The 16094-nt window shown below is 58.0% G+C and overlaps 1 protein-coding gene across 3 annotated transcripts; it reads left to right on the top strand.

Annotated features, from left to right (window-relative positions):
* Position 1: 1 nt before the first annotated feature.
* PRKCSH (PRKCSH beta subunit of glucosidase II) lies at positions 2-13311 on the top strand. Of its 3 annotated transcripts, none has more exons than XM_055430567.2 (18): positions 2-159; positions 548-697; positions 901-1017; positions 1424-1519; positions 1627-1684; positions 2585-2702; positions 4364-4493; positions 8804-8888; positions 9742-9820; positions 10513-10599; positions 10905-11075; positions 11149-11245; positions 11717-11786; positions 12059-12148; positions 12324-12398; positions 12488-12587; positions 12668-12841; positions 12991-13311. In XM_055430567.2, the coding sequence occupies exons 2-17, from the start codon at positions 622-624 to the stop codon at positions 12812-12814; spliced, it is 1596 nt and encodes a 531-aa protein (XP_055286542.2). In that variant the 5' UTR covers positions 2-159; positions 548-621; the 3' UTR covers positions 12815-12841; positions 12991-13311. The 3 variants fall into 3 exon arrangements, with proteins under 3 accessions (XP_055286542.2, XP_088695109.1, XP_088695110.1); XM_088838983.1 differs by having other exon boundaries at positions 10902-11075; XM_088838984.1 differs by lacking the exon at positions 2-159 and adding an exon at positions 211-367 and having other exon boundaries at positions 10902-11075.
* Positions 13312-16094: the final 2783 nt, after the last annotated feature.

The raw sequence follows: 16094 nt of genomic DNA, 5'->3' as shown, positions 1-16094 counted from the left end.
TGCCACTCCCAACATGGCAGCCAGGACCCGCCGTTCCGGCAGCGGACCGTGATACCGGAAGTGACGATTCTCACACACTTCCGCTTCCTTTCTGCCGGAGAAATCGTTGGCTGCTGGGTCGGGGGGCGCTGTGGATATTGACCTTTGCCCCAGCCTCGTGTACGTGGTGGACTAGTGGGCGGGAGCCCCCCCCCCCCGTTTCCTATTAGGGGCAGCCGAAGGGTGTGCGTTTGGAGAGGGGGAAACTGTTAACCCTTTTGGCCGATTGGCGGGAACTGGATAGCGAACCACCTCCGACCCATGGGGAGCGGAGATTTTGAGTTCCTCTCACCATTGATTTGGGCCAAGTGAGATTCTCTTCCACTAGGTAGGACTGGAGAGACCACCCCCCGCCTCCGCCGCGGCCCCCGTGCCCCCATTGTGGGAAGTTAAGTGAGACCTGTTTGCCCGGATCGATGAAGGAATCCAGTTGACCTGGGGGAGAGGCGCCTTCCTTCGGCTGGAAGGAGCCCTCTCCCACTGACCTGCCTCCCCTTTCTCGCTGCAGCGTGGGGTCACAGTGCATCTCCCAGTAGCCTCCTTCTGGCAGAACCCATTTCCGGCTTCCGAGGCTTCAGCGAGATGTTACTACTGCTGCTGCTGCTGCCGATATGTTGGGCCGTGGAGGTCAAGCGACCCCGGGGCGTCTCCCTCACCAGTGAGTGAGCCACTGGAGGTGGCCAGAAGTGGGGGTGGGGGGTGGGAGGCTTCCGGGATAGGCACTTAAGCCTTCGGTCTCAGTATTCTGGACTCAGGGCAGGGAAGGTTGCAATGCTTAGCCGGTGGGAGTGGGAAGAGGTACCTTTGGGTGGAAAGGGCTCTCTTCCTGCCCTGGACTGGGCCCCTTATCCCCCTCCCCAGACCATCACTTCTACGATGAGTCAAAGCCTTTCACTTGCCTGGATGGCTCTGCCAGTATCCCCTTTGATCAGGTCAATGACGACTACTGTGACTGCAAAGATGGCTCAGATGAACCAGGTGAGCTTTTTCTCCATTCATCCGTTCATTGTACATTTATTGAGCTGGTGAGTGCTACGTTCTGTGTGGTGTCCCAGACAGACCCAGTCCCGTCCTCACAGGGCTCTCTGTTGAGTGGAGGCAAGCAGGCACAGAATAAAGTGGGTCAGTGGTTTGGTTAGGAGACGGGGAGGTGCTATGGGAGCTCCGAGGGGGAGGGGGAGGGCTTGGCCCGGCCCAGGCACGGAGAGGCAGGAGGGAGCCCGGGAGCATTTTGTTTCAGGCCCCCAAAGTGCCGCGGTCCTTCCTCCCCTTACTTGGCATCAGTTATTCTCACATTGCTCACGCTCCCGTGTGCATGTGGTGGGCGTGACCTGCCGGATCCTGAACCCACTCCACAAACCCTCCTTCCCTCCTTTCCCCACAGGCACAGCTGCCTGTCCCAACGGCAGCTTCCACTGCACCAACACAGGCTACAAGCCCCTGTACATCTCCTCCAGATGGGTCAACGATGGAGTGTGTGGTGAATGAACTGGCCCCAGGATGGGGGACAGGGTGCTGGGCGGAGGGAAGGAGGCATTGCAGGGTAGGCGGGGGGAGTTCTGACAGCGCCCCCACGTCTGCCCTCAGATTGCTGTGACGGGACCGACGAATACAACAGCGGGATCGTCTGTGAGAACACCTGCAAGTGCGTAGCTGACACCCTCCCTTCCCTTGTCCCCTCCCACTCCCCCCACCCCAAAACCTTGCTGGGTGAATCGGGTTCCTTCTCTTCTTTGCTTTTGTGTATCGAGGGCTCACCCCGTGCCAGGTACTCTGTGAATGCTCTATCAGCAGTTTTCCTTCTGGCCTGGAACCGAGTGTAATGTGTTTGTCTGTTCAGCTGATGAGGGACCTCACTCTCAGAAAAGAAAATGACTTCCTCAGGGTCTCATAGCTAAGAGATAGCAGAACCAGGACTCGAATCCAGCTCGGTCTAACTTGGGACTCTGTGCATTTAATTGCACCACTGCAGCAGGACCTGAAAACTGAAATGCCCACAGGCAGGTGATGGAAGCAAGTGCATGCAGGCTGAGTGTAAGGCAGTCATGGAGTGATGGGGATTGTGGCATTTAAAAGGGACAACCTCCCTCTACTCCTGTGAGTTGGGAGCAGGTAGCAGGACCGGGTATGTTTTTCAGAGAAACTGAGCATTGTGACACTTCTGTGAACCCTTCTGATGGAAGGTCTCTTAAGTAGAGAGTAGACTGAGCAGATTTTGCTTGCTGGTCAGACAGCCCTTCTGTCAGGGAGTCTGTGACTTGTGTGCTCTTTTCTGGGAACCTTCCAGCCCCACATCCCAGCACCCCCTAGTCCCTCCCATGATCCTGAGGGTGAGCGAGCCCTGTCCACTGCCCCTCCTCTCTAGGACAGGGATGAGGGACTCTGAAGCCAGGAGAACCTGGGGGAGGAGGGAGCAGGAGTGTTTGAGCTCCTGTTTTTGCCCACATAATGGGGTGATGGCAGGGGGTTGAACCCCTTTGGAAGAGGCAGACCTAGTGGGCACTGAATGCCCTCCCAGTGGTGCTTGTGTCTCCCTTCCCCCCAGAGAGAAGGGCCGCAAGGAGAGAGAGACACTGCAGCAGATGGCAGAGGTGACCCGCGAGGGCTTCCGCCTGAAGAAGATCCTGATTGAGGACTGGAAGAAGGCCCGGGAGGAGAAGCAGGTGAAGGGCCTGGTGGGGCTGACCCAGGACAGCCTGGAGGCTGGTGAGGCTGGCTGGGGTTTGTGTCTGCTCCTGACCAGTGGTGTCCTGGGGCCAGTTGCTGTCTGTCTGCACCTTGGACCCGTGTCTACTTGATATTTAGTTGTTGCTTAGGCTGGTACCAGGTGGGCAGCAGCCAGTAGAGGCGTGGACCTAGGCCTTGGGTGCAGACCAAAGTGGGCTTGGAGGAGGGATGCCTCTCCTCCAGGTTCCAGGGTGCTCTCATCTGTAAGTTAAGGCCAGTGACTGCATGCCTTACCAGTTTTGGGGGAGGACTCGAGACAGGGTCCTTCAACCACAGTCAGGTTAGCTCAGTAGGGTGGGTGCTGGGGATGTATGGGGAGGACCGAAGAGGGTGAGTCCCCAGGGGTGTGTCTCTCCCTACCTGTCTGCCACCCCCTTAACTGGTGGGTCAGAGTCCTCAGCTCTCCTTCGCGGCTCCTGCTTAACCCTCTGAGCAAGGCCCCAGCTCTGTTTCTCAGACCAGGGAAGGGTCGGGTCTTCCTCTCCCACCTCCATGGCCTGGCTAGTGAGGTACCTCCCGAATTCATAGGGGGCAGTGTATTCAGGGCCAGTGAGATCCTTCCCATGCTTAGCCACACGGTGAAGTTGGTGTCAAGTGACCTTTGACCTCCTGGACCAGCAGGAGGACCCTGGTAGCAGATCAGGTTGAGGTGTCAGCCAAAGTCTTGGGAGGGACCCTACAGCCTAGGACCCCCATTCTTAGGCTGGAGCCAACGCAGCACACACGTTCGTTCCTTCCTTCTTTTTTTTAATATTTTTTATTTTTATTTGGTTGTGCTGGGTCTTCGTTGCAGCATGTGGAATCTAGTTCCCTGACCAAGGATCAAACTGGCCCCCTTGAATTGGGAGTGCAGAGTCTTAGCCACTGACTCACCAGGGAAATCCCCTTTCTTTTTTTTTTTTTTTAATAAGAGCAATCAGTTTTTAAAAAGTATTGTATTTTTGGCCATGCTGGGTCTTCGTTGCTGCACACAGGCTTTGTCTAGTTGCGGCAGGCGGGCTTCTCATTCAGTGGCTTCTCTTATCGTGGAGCGCAGGCTCTAGGCATGTAGACTTCAGTAGTTGCAGTTCCTAGGCTCTGGAGCACAGGCTCAGTAGTTATGGTGCATGGGCTTAGCTGCTCCTCGGCACGTGGAGTGTTCCTGGTCCAGGGATTAAATGCATGTTCCCTGCCTTGGTCCCTCTGCTCTCTGGACCCACCTTGGGGCACAGGAAGCAAGGAAGACTTCCTGGAGGAGGAGGTCTCCATCTAAACAGAAATCTGTAGGTTTATTCAGAGTTAGCTGGGCAGAGTGTTGCAGAGAGAAGGAAAGCCTGTGTGAAAAACTGGGGGCAGAGTGTGTGGAGGGCTGTGAATGTTGTTAGGGCAGGTAAGATAGCAAAGGGGTAGATGAGGTGGGCAGGGTCCTGGTTATGCAGGGCCTCAGGGGAACATTGAGGTGTTTGGATTTCTCTCCAGTGGGCTGCAGAGAACCACAGCGGCAGGGGTTGGGGGCGATTCAGGGGGGTGTGATTAGGAAGAGATAATGTGGAATAGAGGCAGGAGAGGAAGAGGGAAGAGCAGGATGAGAGCTGGCCCCTGTCTTCTGCCTTCCCAGAAAAAGCTGATTGAGCTGCAGGCTGGAAAGAAGTCACTGGAGGACCAGGTGGAGGTGCTGCGGACACTGAAGGAGGAGGCCGAGAAGCCCGAGAAGGAAGCCAGAGACCAGCACCGTAAGCTGTGGGAAGGTACGTGGCCGTGTCCCGGCGTGGCCGTGTCCTGGTGTGGCTGCGACTCCCCCTTGGCTCCTGGCAGGGAAGAGTCTGGGCCCGGGAGTCTCTTGCTCATTGTCTCTTGTCTGTCGTTGCGCTGATTTTCTTAAATCACGGCACTTTAGTTCCCCAGGTGCCTCGTTATCTTCAACTGTGTGTTGGCCATTGTGTTTAAAAGTCGTTTATAGCAGTAGCTTGCAGTTTGGATGAGAGGTCCTTCTCTCGAGAAGAGGGGCTTTTTCTGCCTTCTCTGTGGGAACACTGGATTCAGGGACCTCGAGTCTGAAGTCGAGGCTGGAGCTTCCTCCAGCCCCCCAGGCAGAGTGAGCCGAGGTCCGAGCAAGGGCCGGCTGATTCCTGGCCCAGCTTAGCCCTGAGGGGAGTCCCATGGGGTCATAGTTATGAGGCGGGTCACCTTGAACCTTGATTTTCATTTTCCTTCTCTCACTAGTTATCAAAATGGATATCCACATTTCCCAGGCTTGGCAAAATCCTTTAGGATGAAAGCATTTTCTACCTTCTCTTATCTTCTTCACTTCCTCTTTGCCCTGGCAACTTCTACTGCCTGGGGTTGATTTTAAGGTGATTTTATTTTTTAACGCTTGGTCCAGCATTTTCTTGCTGTTGGCAGATTGTGCCGCTGTTGTGGATAATCTGAAGCCTTGGCATTTGTTCTCACTCTGCTCTGTGCAGGGACACACATGGTGAGAGGCGGATAGGGTAGGAGGGAGAGGTGGGGCAGAAACCCTCTCCAGACTAGTTGAAAGACCAAGACCAAGCATTGCCAGAAGTGTTTGGAGCGGTGGCCCCAGCCAGTCACAGGGCTGGTGACCAGTGGCTGGTAGCCTTCTGCGGCCGTGCTGTGGTCTCCTCCATCTCTTTGAGCTTCTGCTGTGTTCTTCCGCCCTTCCCTCTCTGTCCTGATGTCTCATAATCAGTAATTCAGTTGTTCATCTGATAAGCATCTGCTGCGTGCCTGTAATGTGCCGGGCCTACCCCAGGTGCCCACAGTACAGCATTGAGTAAGACCGAGGAAGCCTTCTGCCTGTAGAAGGGACAGGCTCAAAGGTTGTGAGGCTGCATCTTATCTAGTTTTTAAGGAGCAGCAAGGAGACCATGGGCTTCCCTGGTGGCACTAGTGGTAAAGAATCTGCCTGCCAATGCAGGAGACACAAGAGATGCAGGTTCAGTCCCTGGATTAGGAAGATCCCCTGGAGGAGAGCAGGGCAACCTGGTCTAGTATTCTTGTCTGCAAAATCCCATGGACAGAGAAGCCTGGCAGGCTATAGTCCATGGGGTCACAAAGAGTCGGATGTGACTGAACAGTGTGTGTGCACGTGTACACACACGCATACACGGAGACCATATTGGTGAATGAGCAGAGACTCCCTACACACACACACACACACACACACACACAGACACACACACACACACACACACACACACACAGACACACACACACACACAGACACACACAGACACACACACACACACACACACACATATACACACACAGACCATGTTGGTTAATGAGCAGAGACTGCGCCTCTTTGTTTACATAATATCAGCTGCTTCTGTGATCAAGCCACAGAGGTCAGGGGTTGCCATCAGGGACCTTATGACCTGCCAAACCTGAAATATTTAGCATTGGGTTCTTTACAGTAAAGTTTGCTGACCCCCTGATAAAGACACCAGAATTCTCTCCCACACTGAGGTGGGTAGACCAGAGCACGCAGTGCTTGTTTCACAGGGATCATCGTGTTTTTGCCCCTGCTCCCCTTCCCCAGACATCACCTCGTTTCACAAAGAAGGAAGCTGAGGCCAAAGAGGCCGCTGGCTTGCCCAGCTAGACCTATGCCCACATTATTCCGATTGCAACCCTGTCCCTTATCTGCAGGCTTGAGTCACCAGCCTGCTCCTGCCTCGCTCAGGGCCCAGCTTTTTTTGCCTGTGTTGGGTCTTTGTTGCATGGTGTGGGGGCTTCTCTAGTTGCAGCAGATGGACTTGGTTGCCCCACGGCATGTGGTATCTTAGTTCCCTAGCCAGAAATGTGTCCCCTGTGTTGATTCTTTATTAGGATTATTAGATTCTGTTAAATTATTAAATTTCTCTTTATTAAGTTATATCGGGTTGTTATTCTTTATTAGAATTATTAGATTCAGAAGGCTGAGTTTTTATCACTAATTTATACTTCCTTTTTGCCATGCTGGGTCTTTGCTCCTCGCAGCCTCTCTCTAGTTGCGGCAGGCGGGGGCTGCTCTTTGGTTAGGGTGTGGGGCTTTCTCGTTGCAGAGCACAGGCTCTAGGCGCACGGGCTGCAGTAGTTGCGGCGCACAGACTCAGTAGTGGTACTGCTCAGGCTTAGTTGCTGCACAGCCTGTGGAATGCCCCCGGACCAGGGATCGAACCCGTTTCCCCTGCACAGACTCCTGCTCTTTATTGGAAGCCTGATTCTTAACCACCGGACCCCCAGGGAAGACCTTGGGCCCATTCTGGCCCTTCTGGCCTCCTGGTGGCCTCCCTCCATCGGGCCAAGCCATTCTTCGGCCCAGCAGTCTTCCTGACTTCCCAGTGCCTTGGGTGGCACAGCATTTGGGTAACACCCCCTACCGTCAAGGGCTTCTCCCTGCTCTCTGTACCCTGTGTACTTGACAGGTTGGTCTGATTGGCTGCCCACACCCCCACCAGCCCTGCAAAACTGCTGCTCTTTGTTGCTCCCAGGCCTCTGCTCCGGCCATGCCCACTGCAGACATGTGTCGAGCGGGCTGCAGGCCCAGTGCTGGGCGATGACACACGTCCACCTCTGTAGAAAATTGTACTGGACAGCAGGTCTACACGGTGTATGCGTGTTGTGCTCTGTCCCCGGGTGCCTCGTTTCCTTTTATTTTTTGCCCTTCACTTTTTTCTCACTGAGGTAAAATCCCCGTCATGTTACAAATTCACCATTTCAGCCTGTTTTCAGTGTCCGATTCAGTGGTGTCAGATATGTCCACACTGGCGACAATGTCCAGCAGGACATCGTTGCTGCTGTCTAGTTCCAGAACATTCCTATCACCCCAGGACGGACCCCCAGGCCCATTAAACTGGCCCTCCAGATCTCCCCTTGGCCCCACCCCCAGCCCCCATGCATTGGCTTCCTATTTCCATGAATTGACTTGCTCTGGACATTTCACATCAAGAAGTCAGGCAGTGAGTGGCCTTTGTGGCTGACTGCTTTGCCCTGGCGCCATATTGTTGAGGGTCATCCATGTTGTAGCCTGGTGTCAGGACCCTGCTTCCTTTTTTAGAGCTGTTGTCCATTCCAGTGTGTGACCCTGGTGGGGTTTGTCTTATCCAGGGACCCTTTTTCCCACCAGGTTTTGGTTCTGGTCTCCATTGCTGTAAGTGGCTCTTGTGTGTCATAGGGCTGGCCCTTTGTGACTGAAGTTCCAGGGGTTTTCTCATTCACCTTCAATGCCAGGTTCCTTTACTCCTTCCCAAGCCACGTGTTAGAAAGTGAACAAACTCTGGTCTTTGCTTCTGTTTCCACCTTTTTGGCACCGTGTCTAGCATCCTTTTACACAAGGCTGGGCAGACTAGTGCTCAGCTTCTTAATGTGGAGTTGCTGACTCAGGCTCAGGGGTGGCACGCCACGGCGGTGTTACCAGGATTCCCAGAGGGTGGTGGGGATGAGCGTAGACTCTGGAGGCTTGTGGCCTGGCTTGGGCCCCCAGCTGTGCCCCTCGCCAGCTGGGTGACCGTGGACAGGTCCTTTCATCCACCTGAGCCTGGGGCCCTCATCTGTGAGGACGTTGTCGGCTGTCTGCTCGGGTCTCCTGGGTCACAGGCCGCTCATCCTGGTGGAGAGGGCCGAGCCTCACAGTGCAGCTGCACTGGGGCTGCTTTCCTGAGCGCCCCCTGAGCTGGTTTTGCTGGGACAAGCCCCCAGGACGTCTGCCTCACCTGGCTGCGCCCACCCCAGCCTCTGTCCCCCGACCTCTTCTCCTGGGGGCCTCCTGAACGTGGCATACCTATGGGCTTGCCCCTCGCACCGTCACCGATTGTTCAGACTCTGCAGATGCCTCCAGCTGCCCCTGCTGGATCCCCATCCATCTGGCACTGCCCACTGCCTCGGCCCCCCACCCCTACCCAGGCCAGCCCTTCTCATTGCCAGCTCCCGCCCCCAGTCTGCCCCCCACAGTGGCCTGACTCAAGAGCCCCAGCCCCAGCACTCAGAGGGCTGGGCACACAGTGAGCCCGGGGGGTGTTGGGGATGGAGGCTGATAGAGCTGGTCCTTCCACAGAGCAGCAGGCCACCTCCAAGGAGCAGCGGGAGCGGGAGTTGGCAGCCAGCGCCTTCCAGGAGCTGGACGATGACATGGACGGGGCGTGAGTGTGCCGGCGCCACCTGCCCCGGGCTCCCTCCTCCCTCTCCCTGCCTTTAGGAAACCAGCCAGAGCCCACCTCCTTGCCCTGGAGCCCAATCCCGTGGGGGCGGGGGGTGGGGTGGGGAAGAAATGAGGGAAAACACCCCCTCGAGCTGGACAGGGGGACTCAGGATCTCAGTGCTTTTTGAAAACCAACTCTGTGGCTTGGGATGCTTTAGTGAAAGACGATATCCTGGCCAGTGCCCCTGAATTTGCTGGCCGACCCCAGGCCAACGGCTCAGTGGAGGGTGGGCTTTCAGGAACAGGGAGGCTGGGCAGGCCCCCTGGTGGGAGGCCTGGGACTTTGGAGGGTTCCTGGGAGCAGAATGGGCAGGACGGTCCCCTTCCTGGTGGGCAATGGTGGTGGGCGGCAGGATAGGGGCAGGAAGTGGGACCTGGGCCACCATGGGTGTTTGAGTTTCCTAGGGTGAAGGATACCAGGCCAAGGGCGTTTCCCTGTGTTCGGTTCTAAGGGTGGAAGGAAGTGGAAGCTGGGTCTTGAGGACATGGAGTTGTCTCCTATTCCCACCCCTGTGCCTGTCCCTCCCTTGAGCTCCTCAGGGTTGTGGAACCTCAGGAGTGGTCGGAGGCAGGGGACAGGGTGGCTAGGACCTGCCTTTCCCAGGGTAGAGACCAGACCAGGCCCTAACCCCAGACCTCATTTTTTCCCACCTTCCTGCCTACACTCTCTCCCTGCCCCAAGGTCCTGAAGCAAGTTCTCAGAAGGAGCCCTGGCCCAGGGTGGGGGTTGGGGGGCAGTTGACCAGAAGCCCATGGGCTCGCTGCTCCATCGGCTTCTGCCTTTGTCCCCGCAGGGTCTCCGTGGCTGAGCTGCAGACCCACCCAGAGCTGGACACGGATGGGGACGGGGCATTATCAGAAGGGGAAGCCCAGGTACTTGGCCCACCCCTTCGCTTGGGACTCCTGGAGGGGATTGCCCCAGGGTGACCTCAGGGTAAGGGGCTGAGGGTGGCCAGAGGCAGGCCTTCTGTGGGCTCCTCCCATGGAAAGTCCCCTGCTGGCCCAGGGCCAGGGTTCTGGGTTGCCCAGCCTGGATGGTGTGGCGGGCCTTGCTTGGTGACTAGGAGGGGCTGCCCAGGGCCTTTCTGCCTTCCCTGTGGGACCTAGTGAGTCGTGTGGGTGCCTCCGGGTGTCTAGTGGGGAGAGTTAGGTTCCCTGTAACCATGCTCCCCCACGCCTCACCCAGTGCGCGTACCTGGTCACCCTCCTCGCAGCTCTGTCCTCACCGGTCTGGAGCCCTGCTCCCCTGGTGCGCACCCATCGCTGCCGGGCTGGTCCTCACTGCTCACCTCGCCCTGACCTGCCTCTCAGCTCCTCTCCCTGGCCTCTCCAGTCAGCCTCCCCGGCTCCTCTCAGGCCCCTCCTCTTTCCCACAGGCCTGTGCTGCCCTCTTCTGGCAGCCGCTCCTCACCCAGCCCGGCTGGTCTGGCCCTGGGCAAGTCAGCGCGTGCGGTGCCTGGCACCACAGTCTGAGGGCCCCCACACCCACAACGAGAGTACCTGGGTGGGAGGTGGGGGCACGTGGAGGTCCTGCCCCTGATCCCACCCCAACCTGTCGCACACAGACCCTCCTTGGGGGAGACGTGCAGACGAACGCTGCTTTCTTCTATGACCGCGTCTGGGCCGCCATCAGGGACAAGTACCAGTCCGAGGTCAGTAGAGGGAGGGGAAGGGATGTGATCCGAGCCCCCTGCCGCCCCCGCCCCGCCCCTGGACGCCTCACAAAGGCACTGCCTCCAGCTCTGGCACTGGGCCACCCTGGCCAGCTGGGCAGCCCCACCTCCTCTACAGAAGCCACCCCGCCCCCAGCTGTCTGTCCCTCCCTCCCTCTCTAGGCTCCTTGGAAGGAGTGGGGACACAAGGCCACCCTTGGGCGATGGTGGGAGCCTGGCCCCCAGCCCTGGGGGTTGGGGCAGACCCCCGAGTCCTCTGCACGACCTCTCCGCACATCCAGCAGGTGCTGCCCACTGAGTACCCACCATTGCCTCCCGCACCCGATGTGATGGAGCCCAAGGAGGAGCAGTCCCCCACGCCCCCACCGCCCACAGAGGAGGAGGAGGAGGAGACCGAGGAGGATGAGGAGGAGGAGGAGGAGGAGGACGAGGATTCCCAGGGGGAGCAGCCCAAGGTGGGTGTTTAGGGGTGAAGGGGGTGATGGGTGGGAGTGGGGTCACTCGCTGACTCTGTCCCCCCACCCACAGGACACCCCATCCCCAGTCCCAGCCCCCCAGACAGCCAGCCCCACCGAGGAGGACAGAATGCCGCCGTATGATGAGCAGACGCAGGCCTTCATCAACGGTGAGGGCTGAGCCTGGGAGGGAGGGGCCCCTCCCTGTCGCCAGCAGGTGCAGGGGCCCAAGAAACAGGCCCTGCCTGCTCCTCGAGGGGGCCTGGGGCTGGCCCAGGCAAGCCCAGGGGGACTCTGGGCCACCTAGAGGGGATTTCTGGGGCCTGGGGAAGCTGGCACCACTACACCAGTCCCAGGGGCCCTTCTGCCTCCTCATGGATGGCTGTTGTTTGTGTCACCCTTGGCAGGCGAGGAACCGGCAGGGCCCCAGGAGCCCCGGCCCTGCTCCCTCAAGAGCTGAGTGCCTGGGCGGGGGGGTAGGGTCTGCCTGGTGGCTGGCAAGGCCCGGAGGATCTTCCTGGGCCCCGTCCTCACCCAGAGCCAGCCCTGGGACTGGGGGAATCAGGCCACCCCCTGTGCCACCCCCTGCCCTCTCATGGATGGGGTGGGGGCACCTCTGACCTCCTTCCCGACCCCACCAGCCGCCCAGGAGGCCCGCAACAAGTTTGAAGAGGCCGAGCGGTCCCTGAAGGACATGGAAGAATCCATCAGGTATGAGGGTGCCCATGCGGTTGCAGCAAGGCCACTTCTCTACTGCCCTGTGGCCGCCTACTGCCCAACTCCCCAGAGGTGGTGGCGATGTGGAAGTCACTCAGGCAACCTCTGCGAGTTGGCGGTGGCTCCTGCAGGGAGAGTCCCCAGGTGGTGGGGACTTTGAGCCTAGGCCCCGGGAGACCCTCCACCCCTGGAGTGGGCCTTCCTGCGTTGTCCTGAGTCTGGCTGGCATCCCCCACTGCCTCTTAACCTCCGGGCCTCCCTTTTAGGAACCTGGAACAGGAGATTTCATTTGATTTTGGCCCCAACGGCGAGTTTGCCTACCTCTACAGCCAGTGCTATGAGCTCACCACCAATGAGTGCGTCCCCTGTGGGCACATGTGATGGGTGGGCTTGGTGGGTCTGGGCCTGAGCAAGCGGGGTGGGCTTAAGCACAGCCACTGGGATTTGAGGTGCCTGCATGGCCCCGGTGTGGGGGATGTCGTGGAGGCTGGGACCCCTGTCCCCCCACCTACCAGCCCTATCCCATGACAGGTACATCTACAGACTCTGCCCCTTCAAGCTTGTCTCGCAGAAACCCAAACTTGGCGGCTCCCCCACCAGCCTTGGGTGAGTGAGCTTGGGCTAGGCCCCCTCTCGGCCCCTCATCCCCCCCGGCCCCCCCAGCCGGCCCCTTTCAGCACCCCACTCTCCCATAGCACCTGGGGCTCGTGGGCCGGCCCCGACCACGACAAGTTCAGCGCCATGAAGTATGAGCAGGGCACGGGCTGCTGGCAGGGCCCCAATCGCTCCACCACCGTGAGTGCCCGCGGGCTGGGGGCAGTGGAGTGGGGACGTGGGCCCACAGAGCCCGCCTGAGCCCCACCTGCCCACCCCAGGTACGCCTGCTGTGTGGGAAGGAGACGGTGGTGACCAGCACCACAGAGCCCAGCCGCTGCGAATACCTCATGGAGCTGATGACGCCAGCTGCCTGCCCAGAGCCCCCGCCTGAACACCCTGTGGAGGGCGACCACGATGAGCTCTAGCCCTGCCCCGCCCTGCCCAGCGCAGAGGTGGGTGGGGCGGTGGGGGTCCCTCCCGTCCCCTCCCGCACGTCCCCTCCCGCACGGGTGCATCGGGGGAGGGGGGGGCTCTTGGCCACACGGCTGCTCCCCCATCCATCTCCCTTCGTCTGTCTCATTTGGTTTCTCTCTGGTCCCAGAAATCTAGATACGGAACCAGCCCCCAGTGGCGCTGCCCATCCGCCCCTCAGTCTGTGGACCAAGGCCTGCCCCTGTGGGTCACCTCACCCACCCCACAGGGAAGGAAGCAGGTGGGGCTCCATGCCCTGCTTTTGGTTGGCCAGTGGGGCAGAGCCATGTTCCCAGGCCCCGGCAGATGGAATAAAGGAGCCTGTCCTGCTTGGGCCCCCACACTCTGGGGGCGTGGCCTGCCCTACCCCCCACCCAGGGCATCTGCCTTCCCTCCTGGTGGGGAAGTGACTTGACCTGTGACCCCCAAACAATAAACATGATTCCTCCAACTCTTCTGTGTCTGTCTGGCTTTGCTGGGGTGTGGAAGGGCTGGGGGTGGCAAGGGCTAAACAGGAACCAGCTGTGCAGATCCTAGAGGGCGGGCTCCACAGTTTGAGGGTCTCACCTGAGATGCCCTGTGGACAGCAGAGCCTGGAGCCATGTAAACAGACAGCCGTTGGGTCACTGGGTCACTTCCGTCTGGGTTTCCTCCTGGGCTGGTCTCAGACCCCACCCCCCCAATCACATGTGTGCTGTGGGGAAGCCAGGGGGCTCCAGGTGTGAGCTACGCCCAGAGAGGGACAGTGGCGTGTACTCAGCCACACAGCAGGGCCGGCTGGTGTGTGGAAGCACAGACACCTGAGGCCATAAGATTCTGAACTTTTATTTTTCTGGCATGAAAAGTACAAATAATTAAACAATTCCATGTAAAAGTCTGTTACCGCGGCCAGGCCTGTAATCCCGGTAATAAATAGTGTCTAAACTCAACGCAAAGTGTTCTTGTTGGGTTTTGGGTTTTTTTTTTGTCTTTTTTTTTTTTTTTAACAGTTCTTTTATCACCTCCAACATGGACTCTGTCTTGATTTGAAACCATCCAAATAAATAACAGGATGAAGGAAGGGCTGGAGGGGCTGAGCCCCTTCCCCACGGGCCCTGCCCCTGCCCCACGCAGGGATGTGGAAGACCCCAGGCCCCACCTCCCCTGGGGTGAGGGGCTGGCCTCCAGGAAGGGGGCCTGGCTGGCTGGGCTGAGTTCTGTGTTTTAGAAAAAGGAGTCCCCTCCCAGTCAGGGGTGGCAGGGGCCCAGGGCCTCAGTTGAGGGGGCGTGGGGAGGTGCCCCCTCTCTGGAGCCCGGCCTCCCCCAGGGTGGGGGACAAACCCAGCCCTTATTGCTCACAGATGCCTCCGCCACACTGTCCACGTGTGGACACGTGTCGCTGCGGGCGGACAGCAGAGGGGAGAGAGCCCCAAGAAAACAGAAGGAGAGGGATGGACCCGCTGGGGGGCCTGCCCTGCTGGAGGGGAGCGGGGAGGTTGGGGAGGACTTAAAAACCACAAGAATAAATAGGTTCGTGTATCAAGAACAAGCTAGGGTTTCACCAGCTAAATAGGACTGAAAAAATTCTCAAGACGAGCAAAAATAATCCCATTAAAGACCCCGGACATCGCTGGCTGCAGGGACCGCCCTGCAGAGCACAGGCCCCCCCATGGGGTGCCGCTCGGCTACCATTACTGTTATTAATAATTATTATTACTTTAATGATTCCACTTCCCCTTTTATAAATAAATTAGGCATAACCACGTCTCGGCAAAACTTAAAGAAACAAAGAGAACATCGTGGTTCCTTTAAACTTGCAAACTGGATGAAGGAACAGAAATATACACAAATGTCCTTACAGGGCAACAAGGATAAATAGTTAACATAGCAATAAGTTAAAACTACAAGAAGCTCAATTCGGCAAAAAAGTACAAGAAAGTTAACTGGCGCCAGTTTATGTCTTTTTTTTCTTTTTTTTTTTTTAAATCTCTTCTGTGTGTGTGGTTTTTTTTCTCTTCCTTTTTTTTTGTCGCTTTTTTCCTCTTCTGTTTGTGTTTTTTTGTCGCTTTTTTGATTTTTTTTTTTTTCTTTTTGTTCCTTGCAGCAGAAGCTCCACAGACGTTTAATAACAACACCGGGAGGGGTGGGGGAGAGAGAGCTGGGCAGTCAGATGGGGCCAAGGCCAGACACCAAACGCAGGGACACCGGAGAGGGGCTGAAACTAGGGTTTGCCATTCTTGGTTCTGACTGGGCCCACTGTGGGGGTGAGGGGCTGCGAGGGCTCCCGAGGGCTCCGGCCTTTGGCTTCTGTCGGATTCTTTTTTTTTTTAAACAAAGAATGAAAACTAGAGGGATGGAAAAGTCCAGACAGAAGCCAAGGCTGGGGCTCGGGATGGGGGCTGCGTCCACTGCCCTCACTGATCTGGAAAGACAGAAAAACCCAACAAACTGAAAGGGGGTGACGAGTGGACGGGAAGAGAAGGTGGGGCTGGGCCCCTGGGCCTGTCAAGCAGCGTGGTGGGCACTTGCTGCTGGGGGAGGCTCTGGAGCAGGGAGGCTCAGGGCCCAGCCTCCCCCTTGGCCTTGTGGGCCAGGGCCTTGGCCCAGGGAGACTCAGCCCCAGGGTTGGAGGTGGGGGTTCCTTTGGCCTCAAGTGTTGTGAGGGGGGCTGCCTCCAGCCCACCATGATGCCAAAAGGGTAACGAGGTATCCTGTGTCTGGATGCATGGACGCTGTGTGTGCACGCCTGTGATCGTGGGCAGCAGGGACCACTGAGGAGCCAGGAGAGATCTCTGCAGAGAAGCTGGGGCGGGGCCGGTGGGGCTGGAGTGTGAGGGGTGGGGTGGGGCCGGCCGGCCTTGCTAATGGAGGAAGTGGGCTATGGACTGGGCTGGGGTCTGGGCTGTGGCTGCTCACCTGGGCCTGAACGATGCTGTGGGCATGTCTGTGTGTCTCTGGGTGTTGTGACTGTGTGTCTCCATGCCTGGGTGTCTAGATTTATGTCCAGATGAATCTGTCTCCACATGGTCACGGGCACGTGGGGTACTGTTCCCGTGGTGACCTGTGCGCCTGTCCACGTTTGTCCTTGGCCACACCCACCTGTGGCCAGTTCCGCCCTTGGCCACATGTGCTCACGTCCGAGTCCACCATGGCCATGTGTGTGTAGCCCCGTACTTTGCTCTTCTGTGTTTACTGGGCCAAGGAGTTTTCCTGAGGCGTGTCTCTGGGTCCCTCTGGGCTGCTGTGTGTGTCCCT

This window comes from Moschus berezovskii, chromosome 8 (genome assembly GCF_049115385.1).
Source record: "Moschus berezovskii isolate FMDL1 chromosome 8, NW_MosBer_1.0, whole genome shotgun sequence".
Classification (NCBI taxonomy): domain Eukaryota; kingdom Metazoa; phylum Chordata; class Mammalia; order Artiodactyla; family Moschidae; genus Moschus; species Moschus berezovskii.
This window is presented reverse-complemented; position numbering and strand designations above follow the sequence as displayed.

Coding starts and splice junctions, on each gene's coding strand:
- PRKCSH (XM_088838983.1), top strand. CDS start 622: ATGTTACTACTGCTGCTGCTGCTGCCGATATGTTGGGCCGTGGAGGTC. Junction 1,018..1,423: donor AGATGGCTCAGATGAACCAG/GTGAGCTTTTTC, acceptor CTTTCCCCACAG/GCACAGCTGCCTGTCCCAAC. Junction 2,703..4,363: donor AGGCCCGGGAGGAGAAGCAG/GTGAAGGGCCTG, acceptor CTGCCTTCCCAG/AAAAAGCTGATTGAGCTGCA.